The sequence below is a fragment of the Ambystoma mexicanum genome, chromosome 11 (assembly GCF_040938575.1).
Source record: "Ambystoma mexicanum isolate Mex_15411 chromosome 11, UKY_AmexF1_1, whole genome shotgun sequence".
In the NCBI taxonomy this organism is placed as follows: Eukaryota; Metazoa; Chordata; class Amphibia; order Caudata; family Ambystomatidae; genus Ambystoma; species Ambystoma mexicanum.
This window is the reverse complement of record NC_090934.1, coordinates 753,651,461-753,669,776: the sequence shown is the minus strand read 5'-3', so window position 1 is coordinate 753,669,776 and position 18,316 is coordinate 753,651,461. Positions and strand designations below refer to the sequence as shown.

Below are 18,316 nucleotides of genomic sequence, written 5' to 3'. Positions count from 1 at the left end.
AGAAATGATTTTTCATCATCCGTTAGGAGACCTTTAGAGTACCAATGTTGTGTTAATATTTGCAGTTCGATGACAGTTTGAGCTGTTTGGTTAGTATCTAGTTTTAGGTAACAACTTGGTGACGAGAGGTGCTCATTGGCCATTTCAATATATTCACGTCTGTTTAGCACCACAATATTACGTCCTTTGTCTGCCTCTTTTATGGTAATTTGTGAATCATCTGCTGGATCTTTTAGGACGCTTCTTTCAGGTTTTGTGAGGTTACTCTTTTTGCTGGTGAATCCTTTGGACTTACCATCAATGTGATTATGTATTTCATTTGTGATTGCCTAATAAAAGATTTCTATTGTGTTGTCTCCTGAGGGGGGGGGGGCATGAATTGGAACGCTTCGTATGTTCCTGCATGTCAATATTACTCTGGTGTACACCTAGTTCACTTTGGATTTCAATAAATGAGTTGGTATTTTCTTCAGCTAAGTTTGTCAAAACATGGATATTTTCAATCTCCTGAATGGTCAGGCTGCTGATGGCCACTGGTACATTTGCTGGTTCGTATGTTTTGAGTCTGTTATGAAATACTTTAAGTTTTAACCTCCTGGAAAACTTGTATAAATCAAACTGCACCTCTGTCATATCAGTGAGGTGCCTAGGAGAGTCATGTTGGGGAATGACTTAAAAGCTCTTGAGTTGTATCAAGCACTCCCAGGCCTCCCAGTAAAAGGAAACGGGAGCAGACAAGGAAGGCCAGAGAGAGTACCTTAACTGACTCTCTAGTGGATGTTGCAGAGGAATCTATTACACCCAGTCCACAGGAACTACTAACTGCTATTTCTAAGAAGAATGAGACAAAGGGGAAACCCAAGAGCTCAAGGGGAAAAGTCAGAAAGCACTCCTGTGCTTCCAACAAGGACATCCCCGAGAGGATTGTCCAAAGTCACTCCTGTGACTGCTCTACCAGCTGAGGCTGAGTGTGAGGAACAATCAGAAAAGGTTGAATCAGCTGTTGAAGATTCAGAGCTGGAAGAATACCTGTTGGAGATCTGTATCCTAAAAAACATCCTGAGCTGCAGTCTTTACTGGCAGAATCTGGCCCCTCTAGGGCATACTTCAGCAGAGGTCCAAGAGTGCCCTACTCCTGAAGGCCTATTCTACAGTGAACCGAGTCTATCCCAGGGGACTAAAGACTTGTTGTGCCTCTAGAGACAAGACACCACTTCCTACAGTTAGCCCACGAGATTCTTTTGGCTGGTCGCTTGAGCTTCAAGAAGACCAAGGAAAGGTTTTCTCTATTTCTACTGGCCTAAGTTGGGGTCTGATGTAGATAAATTCTGTAGGAGCTGACACACTTGTCAGATCTCTGGCAAGAGTGGAGCCAAGAAGTGGCACCTTTTAGTGCCTCTGCCAGTGGTGGGAGTCCCTTTTGAGAGGGTAGGAATCAACATTGTTGGTCCCTTAGACCCTCCAACATCTTCAGGCAATCGATTTAATTTTGGTTGTAGTAGACCATGCTACTAGGTATCCTGAAGCTATACCTATGAGGACTGTTACAGCTCAGGCTGTTGCTAAGGCCCTACTTGGTATTTTTACCAGGGTAGGTTTTCCTAAGGAAGTCATCTCTGACAGGGGATCCAATTTTATGTCCCACTAAATGCAGGCCATGTGGAAAAACTGTGGAGTGACTTAAAAGTTCTCAGCCTACCATCCCCAGACGAATGGGTTGGTAGAGCGGTTTAATCGTACTATGAAGAGCATGATAGACGCCTTAGAGGAACCCCTTAGAAGAAAGTGGGACGTTCTACTGCCATGCCTTCTATTTGCTTATAGAGAAGTCCCTCAGGAGGGAGTTGGATTTAGTCCCTTTGAGCTTCTCTATGGTCATCCAGTTAGAGGTCCACTGGCCCTAATTAAGGAGGGGTTGGGGAGTTCTCCTTCTCCCAAGCCAGTGAGAGTCATTGACTATGTGTTGGGTCTCCGGAGGACAATGACCCATATGATGACAGAAGCATCTGATAACGTAAAAGCAGGTCAGGCTCTGGTGAAGCATTGGAATGACCAGAAGGCCAACATGATTGAGTTTACTTTAGACCAGTAAGTTTTAGTTATGGTTTCTACAAGGCAGAGGGCCTTACAGGACAAATGGATAGGACCCTTCAAGGTTCTGGGAAAACATCTAGTGGACTTAGGTAATCCTAAGGAGGCCCCCAGGGTCTTTCACACCAACCGTCTAAAAGCCCATGTCTCAAGACCAGAGTGGGAGCTTTGCTTTAGCTCAAGAGGAGGAAGAGTGAACCTCTACCTGATCTGTTCAGGGAATAACCTTTAGGTGAGAAAATAGGAGTTAATCTCTCTTCTAATCTGACACTGGAACAACAGGAGGAGTGCAAGTTTCTGTTAAATCAGTTTGCCTCCCTGTTTTCACGATCACCAGACTTGACCCCTTGGGGCCAGCATGATATTCTCACTGGTGACTGCAGAGGTTACTGGATGTCAGATCATGTCAGAACCCACATATAGGAAGAGGTTAACAAGATGCTTGATCTCTGGGTAATAGAACCCTCTACAAGTCCATGGTCTAATCCAGTTGTGCTAGTGCCAAAGGCAGGATCCAAGGAGTTGAGATTCTGTGTGGACTATAGAGGTCTAAATACAGTCATTAAGACTGATGCCTTTCCTATATCTAGGGCAGATGAGCTGGTGGTCAAACTTGGTTTAGCCAAGTACCTGAGTACATTTGACCTAACGTCAGGTTATAGGCAAATAGCCCTGACAGACCATGCCAAGGAGAAAACTGCATTTTCAATCCCAGCAGGCCACTACCAGTTTAAGGTAATGCCTTTTGGATTAAAGAATGCACCCTCAGTATTCTAAAGGATGATTATTCAAGTTCCGAATGGGATGGAGGACTTCTGCATGGCATAATTGGATGGCATTGCAGTGTTCAGCCCTACTTGGAAATAACACGTTGACCAATTGGGGTATGTTTGCAGGCTCTTGAGCAGGCCCATCTGACCAAAAAGGCAATTAAATATGAAATTGATCATGGCAAAGTGGTCTACCTTGGAGATGAGGTAAGAGGAGGTGAAATAAGGCCATTGCCTAGCAAAGTGCAAGCTCTACAAGAATGGGTCACCCCTACTACTCAAACCCAAGTGAGAGCCTTCTTAGGTCTCACTGGTTATTATATGAACTTCATAGAGAATTATGGGTCCATAGCTTCTCCCCTCAATGTTGTCTTCTCACCCAAATTTCCTAAAAATGTTAGGTGGAATGAGGAGTGGAACAAGTAATTATTTTCAGGCTCCAGTCTGAAGAGCTCCTGACTACAGCCAAACCTTCATTGTGCAAACAGATGCTTCCAATACAGGTATAGGTGCAGTTCTGAGTCAGCTGGCTGGGAAAGGTAGGGGGCACCCCATGTGCTTAATCAGCAGAAAGCTGAAGGAACCAGAAACAAGGTGTGCAACCATTGAAAGAGAATGTTTTGCTATTGTGTGATCACTGAAGAAGTTTAGACCATACTTGTATGGATCTACATTTATGATTCAGACTGACCACCAACCCTTGAGATGGTTAATGCAGATGAAGGGGGAAAATCCTAAATTGTTAAAATGGTCAATCAGCCCACAGGTGTTTGATTTTTACCATTGAACACAGGTCGCAGTGTAATCACCAAAATGCTGATGGTCTCTCCAGAATGTTTGACCGACTGGAGTAAGAAGATTCATCCCTGGGTGGATTAAATCCTCCTGTCCCTTAGTCTGGGGGTGACGAGTGTTAGGGAGAATTCTAAAAAATTTGCTAATTCCCTTCACCTTAGAGACCCCCAGCAACTTTGCTGGATTTTGAGGACTTGATTTTATTTAACCTGGAAAGAGTGTGATCCTTTTTTTCTCCAATCTATCATGTATTTTGATGTGTGTTTTTTCTCTTGTGTTATTTGATTGTGGAGTTTTAAGATCAATCCATAGGCATCTTTTCATGTGTTACACAGCACCCTCAGTGCAGTGACACAGGGATGTCTTTTTAGACTTCCCAAAAGTTTAAATACGTTCTCTGTGATCAACTGTTTTCCAGAGAATGTAAGGGTAAATTGACTTTACTAGTCTTTTTAAATTCCTAGACCCAGCACACACAATCTTCCTATAGAGTGCTGGAGAGGTTACCTAGTATTCTGTGTCTAGAAACTCATGTAGCAGTCAAATGCTACCCTTTTCTATTGAAATGGCTGGTGGCAGTGGTTTTACAACTAACTACCATGATTTTTCCCGACCGCGAAAACCAGTAGCTAAAAATCACGGGGGCCATGTTTTCCAAGATGGCGCCTTAAGCCCCTTTGTTTAAACCAGTCCCGGTCTTCTTTTTTCTCCATTTCTTTTTGGAAAGGTCCTTCTAGTGTGTCTCTACGTGCCAAACCAGGTTTGGTCCCTTTCTTTCCATGCCTTTGGCGGAACTCAGGACTGAAGACAGCCTCTGGCGCCTGAGTGTCTGGGGTGGGCAGAAAGTGAAGGAGCTGCCACACTCCCCGTGCTTAATCTCCTAGGAGACCCAAATGCACTCTGGCGTGATTGGCTGGCTGACTGTACAGCAAGGACAGCCACCCTGCTGGGTGAGTGGCAGCTAGGCTGGAATGAATGGGAGAAAACTGTTTAAAAGGCGAGTCTCTTGACTTGGAAGGTAGAGTCGACGACTGGAACAAAAAGAACCGAAGAGGACGGCTGCTGCAACTCCTGGACCGTTGGTTTGCCCGGTGAAGCCCTGCTGGTGGATTGTATTGCCAAGTTCATCTCGACAGAGAAGCCCCTTCAAGGACAACTTCTTCCTTTGAGTTGGTGGGACCATCAACTCGTAAGCCACCTGGTTACCATTCTCGAAGCTGGTTGGGATTAACCAGGGGGAAGAGACACCTGCTTGTGTGCTTGAATTACAGCTACTGGAACTGAAGTGCCTCTATTTTGTCAGCGTTTTCCGATTATCCCGTCCAGTGCAGGAGTCCCCCGACGTCCTCCCTCTTGTCCGCACGACTGAGGCTCCGGAACAGTGAGATTTGCAGGACCTGCCAGGAACCAATGTCTTCAGCTGCATCTTTTGCTTCATATTAATGTACTGTGCCAACCCTATTGAGAGAAAGCCTCTCTCGCGGTGATAGTTCATGGAACTTTCCCAACTTGCAGGCCTAATCAGCTTGTGACCCAACATACGATTCTTTTTCGTACCAACTACTTCTGAGAACTTTTTCAAAGACTTTACCATTTACTACAAGAACTGCTCTTTCCTATCCAAGACACTGGTCCATTGACTTTGGCCTAGTGCTATTGAACTAAATCGAGTTCTCTTGTGGACTAAAACTATTTGCAATGCTTAAAGTATTTGTGATCTATTCTGTTAACTTGTGCCTTTTTACTCCAATTGAAAGTAACTGAAATGCCATTTTGCTCTTATTTCAGGAGAGCTTAATTTGTTCAGAAACTCATTGGTTTGTTATTGAAGTGTGTCAGTATAATATTAAGTTGCCTCCTTATAGTGAATGTTTTCTAAATGATTGTGTAATAAATTAATACAAATTCATGCAGTTACATTGACATGTTACCATGCGCGCACATTTTCCCGAGAAAGGAAGACCAATGACTCCTTTCTCAGTGTTCCAAATTTTTTGGTTTTCATTTTTCTGTTTTCCTCCTTTCAAAAAATGTTATTGTGCATTTGACAGTGCCCTTGGTGATCACACGTGTTTCGACGATCTCTTCGTCTTTTTCAAATCGGGGCCAATGGTGCTTGTTTGAAAAAGTACTCTTAGGTCTTTGGTCTCAATTCACGGGTTAAATCTCAGACTAATCTCCAATGTTAGGTCTTGTGCGAAAATTTCCTTGTCACACCATCACGGACTCCCTCAGCAGGGAGCTGCACTCTTGCCACGAATGGGAGCTTCGGCAGAATCAAGTAGACAGCCTCTTCCTCAGGTGGGGCAGACCCCAGATCGATCTGTTTGCGACGGCGACTAACACCAAATGCCAGAGATTCACCAGCAGGTTCCACCAGCCGAGGAGCATGGGGGATGCTTTTTCCTTCCTATGGGAAGGCCTGTTCCTGTACGTGTCCCCCCGACCCCCTCTCTGTTGCCTCTCCTGCTGCGAGTCATAAATCAACTCAAACAGTGCAGATGCAGGATGATCCTCGTCGCCCCAGCGTGGCTGAGGCAGATTTGGTACCCGGATCTTCTCCACATGTCAGCATTGCCCCAGATTAAGCTGCCGGTGGTTGCAGATCTACTCGCAAGAGAAGGAGGCACGGTCCTACACCACGATCCAGGATCACTGAACCTGAAGGCTTGGCTCCTGCAGCCTTAGAGTACGGTGGATACAAGCTGCCGGCGGACTGCAGAGAGGTCCTTGCCAGGGCCAGAGCAGTGCTATGGGCATAAGTGGAAGCGTTTTGCGACGTGGTGCTGGACGACGACGATCAACCCTGTATTTAGTAACCCTGTGGGAGACTACACCAGCCTTGTTCTCTTGGCAATAGGTAACCCAACCTTTGGCATAGGCCTGTAACACACAAGTTGGTAGAGTGAGGGGTCAATGTGAGCTGTAGGGTTGCAACATAGTTTCACAGTGACATTTATCCAAATAACCTATACTCAAGGTTTCTTGATGAAATAATTATTTATTAATTTAAGTCAGTTTTAAAATAAGACTTCTTTGGAAGGGAGAAGATATGCAACACTTAAAAATACCTCAAAAATACACCCTCTCATTTGCAGTAAATAAGTTGATACCCTTTTAGTATGGCACACAGACACTTTCTACACCCTGAGGTGACTTCAATAGTTAGGACACTGATATATCACTTGTACATTTAGAGCAATACTGAGTTTGGTGTCAAAAGGAAAAGGTTAGGGAAGGAAACAAAGGTCAACAAGTTTCTCAAACAGGCAAGTACTTTTCAATCTCCCAATAACCTTTTCCCAGCTATACATGTAAGGGATGTATGACTTTGGAGGGACAGTTAAGCACAAAGTCTGAGGGTAAGTCTTCAGGGAGCTAGGACAGCCAATGTCACTTGAGCAAAGTCTAGGGGAGCTGAGGCACTTCTTGAAGATTAGCACAAAAGTCTTGCACAATGTTAAGAGAGTTTGTTGAAAAAGAAATTCCTGTTGGGCCACAAGCTGGGAGGCTTGTGTAGGACAAAGCTGCATGCATCTCAGCAAAAGGCAGCAAGTGCAAGTCTCCACTGAGAACAAGCAAGCTACACAAGAGATAAGTACCGCTTAGTTCACAGTACCTTGAGTCTAAAGAAAAGGTACCAGCTGTTCCTGCAGATCCTGTTCCAGGGCCTCAGTAGTGGGGACAAGAGGGAGGATGTCTGGGAATTCCTGCACTACGGTTTGAAGGTCGGCGGCAGCAATGGGCGCAATTTAGATCAGCAGCACTTTGCGGTTCAGCTACTCGCAAACAGCACCACTGTGGTTCTCAGACACCTTGTGGGTTTCCTTCGCTTCTGGGGTCCAGCACTCCACTGTGGCTTAGGCGTGGGAATTCCTGCTTTGAGGGAGTCTGGAGGATCTTTTTGGAGCTCGGGGTCTGACTTAAAAACGATACTAGTTTCTGGAGATTCTGTCCCCTGGCACGAACTACAGCCAGCAGGGAGAGGGCTTCTAGGCAAGTTCGTCTTGGGGTCGATTGGTCCAACCAACCCAAGGGGAGACGTCGTCCTTTGCAGGGCATCTCTTGACAATCAGAATTCTGAGCTTCAGCAATGCATCAGGGCTTCACCAGGCAAACCAGCAGTCAAGGAGTTGGAGCAGGCTTCTCTTCCAAGTTCGTCTTCGGATTCCTTCGTCCAGTGGTTGAGTTTGCCTTCATTGCAAAAGATCTCACCATTTATGCAGGTTACTTCAATTTGTTCGCAGCCTAGCTGTCCCTCACACAGCAGGGGTGGCTGTCCTCCAAGGATAGCTAGCCGGCCAATCACCTTTAGGTGCATTCCTGTAACCAAGGAGATGAAGCACAAGGAGTATCGGGACCCTTCCTCGCTTCCTGCTCTGCCAGACACGCTGGAGCCAGAGGCCCCGCCAAAGACAAAAATAAAGGGACCAAACCTTGTTTGGCACACAGAGTAAATCTCAAGAAGGACCTTTCCAACAAGAAATGGCGAAAAAGGACGACCGTGGCTATTTTTACAAAATGGGCACCCACGAGTGCAATACTGCAGCTCAGGATTCAGCCTGCAGTAAAAACGCACAATGGTAGGAAAAGTAAACCACTGCCACCAGCCATTAATTATAGAAAGGGTAACATAAAAATGTTACATGAGAAAGTAGACAAATGGCATACTAGGTAACCCCTCCAGCACTCCACATAAAATGGTGTGTGCTGGGTCTACAAAGTAACAAAAGGTAAGTAAAGTCAATTTCACTTTAGTGCTCTTGGAAATGGTAGTTTCACCAAGAGACGGTTTTTAAAATTGAGTAATCCAAAGAACTTCTCTGTGACACTGCACTGAAGGTGCTGTGTATCACAATATAAAAAGATGATGTCTATGGAGTTTGTTAGACTCCAAAATAAAAGGAAACAGAGATCAAATCAAAGAAAAACCCATGAGATAGTGGGGGGGGGGAAAAATGTCTCGCTCTCTACAGGATAAAAATGAAAAGTCCTAAAATCCAGCAAAAGAGCAGGGGGCCTCTAAGGTAGAACGAAATTGGCACATTTCTGAGAATTCTCCCTAACAGTGGCCCTCCCCTCTGTCGGGAGGGTAAGCGAGATTCGGGCCCTATCCTGCAAACAGCCGAACTTGACTCTTCATGACCCGAGGGTGGTGCTGCGGATGCTGAAGGGTCTGTCAGAATTCCACCTCCACGAGCCTTTGGTGTTCTTTCCGAAACCTTTGTCGCTGGCTGAAAGGACTTTGCACTAGATGGATGTGGCTCGTTCTCTGTAGTTTTATGTGGCCTGCACAAAGAGTTTCCGGATGACGTCACAGCTTTTTGTGAACTTTGGTCCTGTGAACCATGGGAAGGCCTTGTCCAATGCTTCCATCTCCGGGTGGCTCTCCGGCTGTATCACTCAATGTCACTGGTTGGAAAACTGATCGCTGCCCTTCAGTCCGAGAGCCCATTCCACCAGAGCGATCGCTGTGTCGACGACGTTCCTGTCTAGTGTGCCCCTGCTGGACATCTGCAGGGCAACTACGTGGAGGTCTATGCACAGCTTCACAAGATTCTACTGCGTCGACAGGGATTCCAGAGAGGAGTCCAGGATTGGCCAAGCAGTGCTACGCAACCTGTTGGCTTGAAGGTGAGCCTGTACCGGAGGTAAGAGTAATTGCTTCTTTTGAGCATTGCCACCTCCTGTGGCTGTGTAATGTTGTACGGCTATGTATTCTTTATTCATGAGCATGTGAATCCATGCCAGACCTCATGCTGGAGAAGTAACAAGTTACTTACCTGTAACTGTTGTTCTCCAGCATGTGTCTGGCATGGATTCATGTGCGAACCCGCCCTGCTGCCCCTCTGCGGCTCTTCTTGGTCATACTGCCACTTAACGTGCTACCAAATTTGAAGATGGCTGCGTGAGGGCAGTTATTGGCTGGGAGCCAGTTTGACCCAGAGCTCATTGATTGGTTTATATGAGAAAGACAGTTTGTAATTGAAAGTTTTTTTTTTCTTTTACCACGGATTCCCAGCCTGATGACGCAGAATATTCATGAGCATGTGAATCCATGCCAGACCCATGCTGGAGAACAGTTACATGTAAGTAACTTGTTCCTTACACTAATGTGTAATAATTGTGTATTTCACTTGTTGTCTGTTGACCTCTGACCCCACGCCTGAGACTTGGCCTTGACCACTGTCCACAAGTATCTTGATTTTTGCTTGGCTGAACTCCCAGAGTCCCCTGTTCACTATGACTAGGGTGGCCCCCTAAACTGTGTCCAACAGGCCAGGGTTTAGAAATCCATCTTAACACTGGCTGGGAGGAATCTGGCAAGAAAGACTAACTATAATTATTAAAATTGAGTATTTGCCATTTTGCACTACAGCTTTGATAAAATGGCTACCTCCCAGTAAAACTCTAGAGGGATACAGGAGTAGAGCCTAAATAATGGCCCGATTGCTGCCAGCTTGCCAGTGTTTTGGAAAGTGTAGCAAATGAACTAATGAGAAAATAAACCATGTTCCCAGCAGTGCTCTTTAAGGAATGTTCTACTGCTTTTTGGAAAAGTATTTAAATGTCTTTCAGAAGTCCCGCTGCACTTGTTGCCTGATGGACTGACCGGCGACCCTACACAAGTAAAGGCCGGACTTGAGGTTGAACACATAATTCAGTCTAAAATGACAAACTAGCTGTAGATATGTTGGGATCCCTTTTGAAGTAGATGGGGGAGGTTACAAAAATAATAGATTTCCTAATGGTGGCAATTGTAGGTACTGAATGTGACTACTAGATGAGGCCTGGTGGGATGAGTTCAGATAAACACCCTAATTTTTATGAATGTGATTGATTAATGTTTCAACCTCATTATTTCCTTATTTTTCATTTTGTGCATGTCCGTGATTATTCTTATAGTAAACCCTTTTTTGTATTTCTCAGGATTACAGTAAAGTGCAGCATTTGGCACTCCATGCTTTCCATAATACCGAAGTAGAGGCCATGCAAGCGGAAAGTTGTTACCAACTGGCCAGATCTTTTCATGTACAGGTGAGAAGGCAGTACCATTCTTCTGGTTACATTCATGTTTGAGGATCTTATTGATTAAAAAAAAGAAACATTATTGAACATCGGTGCTCCTTTAGAAAGGAACGTAATAGTGAACTTTCTGCCAATGATAAACTGTGTTTTGCTCAAGCTCTTATGCTGCAAGACCCAAAGTATCAAGTAGTTTTAATGAACTGAAAGAATGATTATTGAACAGTGGACAGTGCTGCAGTTGTCGCTTGATTTCGGAGGGGGGCGGGGGGGCAAGCCAAGACTTATATAGCGAGAGGTGAGCCAAGTACGGCTTGGCCCTCAGAGCCACCTCATGATCCAAGCTATTGGAAAAAAATGCATGTAAATTAAGCAATCTAATGTTTTGTAAATGACTGTGATATCAACATGCTGTATTTATCATCGTTCTAATATAACATTAAATGTGTTTTAATTAATTTCAAGCAAAACTGGACCAGAATGCATCTCAATACGGATTAACTCGCCTCATTAACATAAACATCTTTCACTGATAAAGCATTCATGCCTATCGGAACACTGTCTTCATGAACTCCGCTCTCTATTTGCATTAAACAGAATGGCATGTGTTGGAACATTTTTTCTGAAGTCCAGCTAAGGGCTTAGTAAAACCATTCAACTGAGGCAGTATAAGACTCCACTCTTGGTATAAGGCTGTACCACCTGAGTTCATGGTAGCGTAGACCGTGCACCCAGGCTTATTTTAGGGGGAGAGAGGGCCGTAAATGGTCCAAAGAAACACTGAAACCCTATGTATGTAAAAATAAATGATTTATGTAAATACAGGTAGGCCCAGATATATCTAGAGGTAAAGAAGTACTATAACACATGTAATCACCATGATCAAAACACACTATACTTGAAGGTACACAGACCGAAGTATAAACCTTATTTAGAACATCTAACAGTAGTTCTAGGGAAGTGAAAACCTTTTCATACCCATTCAGTATAGGTCCCACCTATTCTTGGGGAGTAAAAACCAATGGCACTTTAACAATTACATTCAGTAATGCAAGGGCAGTAGAACCTACCAGTTGTACAGTGACTCAGTGCAAATCACATAATCAGTCAACTGTACAATATACTTTTTTGTGAATAGTGGAACACTTATTACAGCCACATTAAAAACCTAGAACTACTTTTGTGATTACAATTATACTAGGTGAGTAGAACCTAAGGGTGTACTATTAAATTACAGGTGCTTTTGAGATCAGTGAAACACCAATTGAGATAAGCAGTAACTCTTGTAACTTATTTTTGGATGACACACTGCTAACTCAAGATAAGTAAAACCCATATACTTTTTTAATCTTAGAATGAAGTCCAGGTTAGATCTTTCCCAGCTATACAAGTAACTTACGTTCGAGGGGTTGTCTCCTCCAACGTATTCCACATTTATGACAGGTAATGACCACAGCTGTGCTGCTTCAGAAATTTTTTCGGTATAGGCGTCCTGCATCAATGACGTTGATACGCTGTCCCTCGAGGGTCGACATCGCTGGATGTTATATATAAGGCGCATGGCGCCCATAGCCTCGGTTCTGTTTTTTCCACAAACGTGTTTGTTTCGGAATTTCGGCGCGCTAGATTCTTCTACTTCGAAAGCAATGTCTTTGTCTTCTTTTCCCCCGAAGTCTGGCTTTAAAAAATGTCAGGACTGCGGTTCGAAAATGTTCATCGCGGACCCGCACGACATCTGCCTCTGGTGCCTCAGTGAAAGCCACGCCACCGGCGACTGCGATAACTGCCAGTCCCTGATATTGAAGGTCTTGCGGGAACGGAAGAAGAAATTAAAGGTAGGTAGGGTGTCTAAGCCCCATAAGTCAAATTCTGCGGGGCTTTCAACTGACGACTCGAGGGGCGACTGTGTCAGCAAAAGTCCAGGGGGTCTCGGAGTGGTTCCCGCCATTCCTCTGCCTCTTCGAGGTATTCTCGAAAGCGCCGACACCGGTCGCCTGCCCTGTCCTCGTCAGAGGACTCCTCCAGACGGCGTTTGACTTGTCCCACCAAGTCTTCGTTGCCGGCCGAATGGGAGGCATTCTGCCAGCAGATGATGGGGATTTTCGAATCGCAAGGCACTGTTCCGTCCGCACCTTCGAGAGAAGCCGGCAAGGAACTTGCTCGGTCCACCACTCGCACGCCTTCGGGCTCGGGCGGTCGGCACGATCATCGGGAGCCGTCGAGGCCCCGATCGGACAAGGAAGATCGCCGTAGCAGTGCCAGATCCAGGTCCCGGTCCTTGACGACATTGAGACCGTCAGAACCTGTGGAAGCCTTCAGGAAGGTGTAGACGCCATTGGTGCCGTGTCCATCGAGGGACGCTCTCGGGGCTCTGCCCTCAAGGAAGTTGTCGGCGCCTCGTTCAATGCCGATTCCCTCGACGCCTTTTGTGGAGGATTTGCGGACGTGCCCTGTAGGGCTGTGGAAGCTCCGAGGAAGGCTCTCAGTAAGTCTGTGAGGCCTGTTTTTGAGCCCTACTCTGTTCCTCCTCCCAGATTGGATTTGTTCCAACCTTTGGAGTGGATTTCAGAGGTGGAGGAAGGGTCTGATGAGGAGATGGTTGTGCCTCCTGATGTCCCTCATGACCTTTTGTCTGGTCACAGTCGGATGGAAGAACTCCTTGCATGATGCCAGTGGTCTTGACACCTCTCCGGAGGTGGAGTTTGGTAGGCCTGAGCCTGGGACACATGTTGAATCCTCCTGTAGGTGTCTCATGTCAAGGGTGACTGAATACTTGGGGTGGTCTGCTCCACCTGTTGATTTTGATCAGGATGATCTGACGGACATCCTGGACCAGGGTCCACCCACTGACCCGGTGTTGAAGTTTCACATGGCTTTGCAAAGAAGGGTGGCGGCGGTTGGACTGCTCCGGAGAGTCTCCCAGCAGTGAATAAGTCGCTATTGAAAAAATACCGCCCAGCCAGTAGTGACCCCCTGCTACTTTTCGACGCACCCTACTCCGGAGAGTTTGGTGGTGCAGGCGGCTACAGCCCCAGCGAAGCAGGCTGCGTACCCTACCATCCTTCCTGATGGGGGACGACAAGCGCTTTGATGATTGGGCAAAGATGGTATTTTCGTCTGGGGCTATGGCTTTGAAGGCAGCCAACTCCGTTTGTGCCTTGGGGAGATTAATTCCCACTCTGTGGAATTGTGCATCTTTGGCGGCTGAGCATGTTCCGAAAGGGAAGAACGGGATGGTTTTCTAGGCCTCGTGCCAAGACGGCAAGGATGCCATGTGTGAATCCGTTCAGTCGTGTCTGGATATGGCAGACTGTCAGCCGGTCCATGGCTGCGAGCACCGGGATACGCAGGTTTGCGTGGTTGCGGAAGTCGGGGTTTGCTCCTGATGTGCAATCCTGGCTTCTCAACATGCCCTTTGATGGTGTCCATCTGTTTGGCAGCACGGCTGACGAGAGCCTTGAGAGGTTGCAGACCTCCAAAGCTGCAGCAAAGTCTTTGAGCGCTGCAGTATGTCAACCTCTGCCTTTTCGTCCTAGGGGACGGCAATGGAGGGGGAGGTTCCTTTCGGTACTACTCTGCCTTTGGTAGATCGGGAGGAGCTGCCAGTCAAAGGGGCCATTGTAGGAGTACCAGAGGTGGAAAGCAAGGTACTCAAGGTGCCGATTCATCCCAAGAACCTGAGGTTCGCGGTTGGCGACGCGCATTTTCAGTTTCGGGTCCTGCCGTTCGGATTGACCTCCGCCCGAGGGTCTTCACCAAGCTGATGGTAGTGGTGGTGGCAGCGTATCTTAGGAGAGGGGGGAATTCACGTCTACCCCTACCTGGACGATTCGTTGATCAGGGCGCGCTCTCCCGAGCAAGCCCTGGATCATCTGTCCGTCACCTGCCACTCCCTTCACAAGCTGGGTTTCTCCCTCAATTTAAAGTTGTCCCATTTGACACATGCCCAGCGGCTCCAATAAATTGGAGCAGTGCTCGACACATCCCTGGGGCAGTGTTCGCCTCCCCAGGTGTGGGTTCATCGCAGTCTGCAGATGGACAAATTTCAACGTGCCCAGAGTCTCCCGGTGTTCAAGTTCTTGAGGTTGCTCGGCCTCATGGCATCCTGCATTTTCCTGGTGCCAGAGGTCAGGCGGTGGATGAGATCTCCGCAGTGGGCTCTGAAGATGCAGTGGTCGCAGTTCTCCGGCAGGATGTCGGATCCAGTTCAGATTCCGCCCTCGGTCGCACAGGATCTTCTGTGGTGGGCCGTCGAAGGCAGTCTGATGAACGGAGCTCCATTTTGGCAACCTTGGCCAGAGGTGATGATCGTGACGGACACATACCTCATGGGTTGGGGAGCTCATGCCAACGAGTTGACAGCCAGCGGCTGTTGGTCTCCGTCGGAGTCCAGACTCCACATCAATCTGTTAGAGCTGTGGGCTGTCAGGCTAGCCCTGAAGGCTTTTCTGCCGTCTGTGCGGGGGAAGAATGTCCTGATCATGACAGACAATACGGTGGCCATGCACTACCTCAACAAAAAAGGGGCGGCAGGGTCACTACTGTTGTGCAGGGAGGCGATGCAGCTCTGGTTCTGGGCCATCCAGCAGGAAATTTCGATCTCGGCAGTTCATCTGGCCGGAGACGAAAATGTGGTGGCAGTTTCTGAGCAGGCAGAGCATGGTCTCTCCTGAGTGGGAGCTGGTTCAGGAAGTTCTGTTGGAGATCTTCACCCTTTGGGAACCCCACAAGTGGATCTCTTCGCCACCAGTGTCAACAGGAAGTGTAAAAGATTCTGCTTGCGGGAATTTCCTCCAAAAGGAGCCTTAGGGGACGTGTTTGTAGTGGAATGGTCCTTCCCACTGCTGAACGCGTTTCCTCAGTCCCAGTCATTCCGCAAGTATTGCGGAGGTTACGGAGGTTCGGTTCCCTGATGATCCTCATTGCTTCGGTATGGGCCAGGAGAGCGTGGTACCCGGACCTTCTAGACATGTTCATCTGCCCTCCACGCCTTCTTCCCTACCGAGACGATCGGCTCTCACAGGAGGGGGGGTCGGGCTTTCGATCCAGAGGTCAAGTCTCTCAGCTTTCATGCTTGGTATCTGAAAGGTTGAGGTATAAGGATTGGAACCTCCCCGAAGACGTGATGGAGGTGTTGCTTTCGGCCAGAAGGCCCGCAACGAAATCCCTGTACCGTTGCAGAAAGTTCTGTGACTGGTGCAGGGTACAGAATGTGGATCCTTTCCAAGTTCCATTCCTTTGGTTTTGTCTTTTTTGCTTTCCTTAGCCCACAAGGGCCTGCAAGTGGGTACCATTTAAGGCGCTCGTCTGAGGAGTGTTCTCATTTTAAGATTCGTTTGATTTCACAGTTTCTTAAAGGGCTCACTAATGTGTTTTACCGTTGCCTTTCCAGGTGCCGGGATAGGAATTGAGTTTGGTTTTAAAGTTCCTGATGGGAGCTCCGTTTGAGCCCTTACATTCTTGTCTGTTGCGACTGTTATCCTTTAAAACTATATTTTTAGTTGCGGTTACTTCCGCACGCAGAGTGAGTTGCAGGCACTTTCCGCAAAGCCTCCCTTCACTGTGTTCCATAAGGACAGGATTGTCCTTAGGGTGCAGCCTTCTTTACTTCCAAAGGTTGTGTCGGAATTCCATTTGAGCCAGAAGGTCATTCTTCCGGCGTTTTATCCTCCTCCACATCCTGGTAAGGAAGAGGAGAGGCTCCATAGGTTAGATCCTAGGAGAGCTTTGAGTTTCTATCGCTCACGGATGTCCCAGTTCAGAGTGGACAATCAGCTCTTTGTTGGTTATGCTGGAAGGTGTTTAGGTCAGGCTGTTTCCAAGCAGACCTTGTTCTCTGAGTGTTACCGTTTGGCGGGAAAGGACCCTCCAGTAGGCTTATGGGCTCACTCTACTAGGGGTATGGCGGCCTCCACTGCCCTACAGAGGAGCGTTCCGATTCGCAATATTTGTAAAGCAGCCACATGAGCCTCTGTCCATACTTTTGTGAGACACTATTCCTTGGACTCCATCCATGGATAGGATTTGGCCTTTGGTAAGGCAGACCTCTATTCAGCAATTTGATTGGGCATTCTAATATTCTAGAAATTGTAAATTCTTTTCCCACCTCATACTTTGGTACTGCTTTGGGAGTCTGTCATAGATGTGGAATACGTTGGAGGACACAATCCCCTCGAAGAACCAGTTACTTACCTTATCTGATAACGTTCTTTCGATGGGATGTTCCTCCGACGTAGTCCACATCGAACCCTCCCAGTCTGCCCCTCTACAGAATTTCTTATGCGATTGCAGCTTACATTTCCGCAAGGCTTTTTGTAGTCATACGGACAGGAGATTGGTGCCACACGTTCTGGGAAAAAACTACAACTGAGGCTACGGGCGCCGTGCGTCCTATATATAACATCCGGTGACGTCGACCTTCGGATGCCCTTGAGGTACAGCGTATCGACGTCATTGACGCAGGACGCCTACGCCGAAAATGTTTCCAAAGCAGCACAGCTGTGCTCATTACCTGTCATAGATGTGGAATACATCTGAGGAACATACCATCGAAAGAATGTTACCAGATAAGGTAAATAACTTGTTCTGTGACTTATGAGGGACAGTTGGAACCAAAAACTCTTCCTATGTGTGTTTACAACAGTAAAGGGAAAGCAAAACCCAATGTTACACTTTACTGAATCACTATTCTAGGTAGGACCTACCTAATGCAGACTTATTCTTGACAGGCTGGTAACAAGACCCAGTTGGGGAACACTCATACAATTATCCTAACAGGAATAATCTGGTGAAACCAACACATTACTTTTGGGAAGAGGCACGACCTAATCACAGGTGAGTAATGTCCCTTTATATCTACTTTCTGTTAGAATAGCAAAACGGTTTCTATGGAAAGAAAAGATGTTAACCGTACTTTTGAGACTAGTGCATCACACATCCAAGGTAAGTAAGAACTTTTGTAACTGTTAGTTACCAACCAACTCTTTTTCAAGTAAGTAACTTTTAAACACTTATTTTCTATGCAAAAGGCCCAATCACTTAAATGTCTTTCCCTTATTCTTGGAGCATGATTGTTCTCCGTGGCAGAAGGGGGGGTCACTAAGGTCTAGTGTCCAACAGGCAGTTTCAGGATAGGTTCTTAAGTAGCAAAAGTCAGAGTTCCTTAGGAAGACTGGGCAAACAGGTGAGCACTTTACCTCTAGATTTAGAAGAGGGTCCAGTGGCTTTGCAGAAGCCACCCTAGCAGGATTTTTAGCAGTGGGACTGAGTGCACTGTATGAGAGGCCTCCCCATCACAGAAAACACCCCACAGCTACACATACATAATAAGAGTCTTTACTTAAGTAAATACTTGTTAGGCAAGATTGTGTGCAGTACCCTTTGGGAGCACTACAACAACCCTAACCTCCTGGCAAATGGAACCCAACCTTTGGTATAAGTCTGTACTACACAGGATGGTAGTGTTTTGAACAGCCAGGCTTATCTCAAGAGGGGTCAATGTGAGCTCTAGGGGAGGTACACAGAGATTCAGTGACCGGTATTCAAATAAACTCTTACACACAAGGTTTCTTGAATAAACAATTATTAATTTAACAGTCAGTTTGAGTAAGCCTTCTGCAGAAGGGGGCAATATA

The 18,316-nt window shown here is 46.6% G+C and overlaps 1 protein-coding gene across 1 annotated transcript in view; it reads left to right on the top strand.

Moving 5' to 3' along the window:
* CTR9 (CTR9 homolog, Paf1/RNA polymerase II complex component) overlaps nucleotides 1–18,316 on the top strand; it is an 861,351-nt gene that overhangs the window by 261,295 nt on the left and 581,740 nt on the right. Inside the window, exon 8 of the mRNA XM_069623650.1 lies at nucleotides 10,587–10,694. Within this exon, the coding sequence (XP_069479751.1) occupies nucleotides 10,587–10,694 (108 nt within the window). The remainder of the gene's footprint in view (nucleotides 1–10,586; nucleotides 10,695–18,316) is intronic.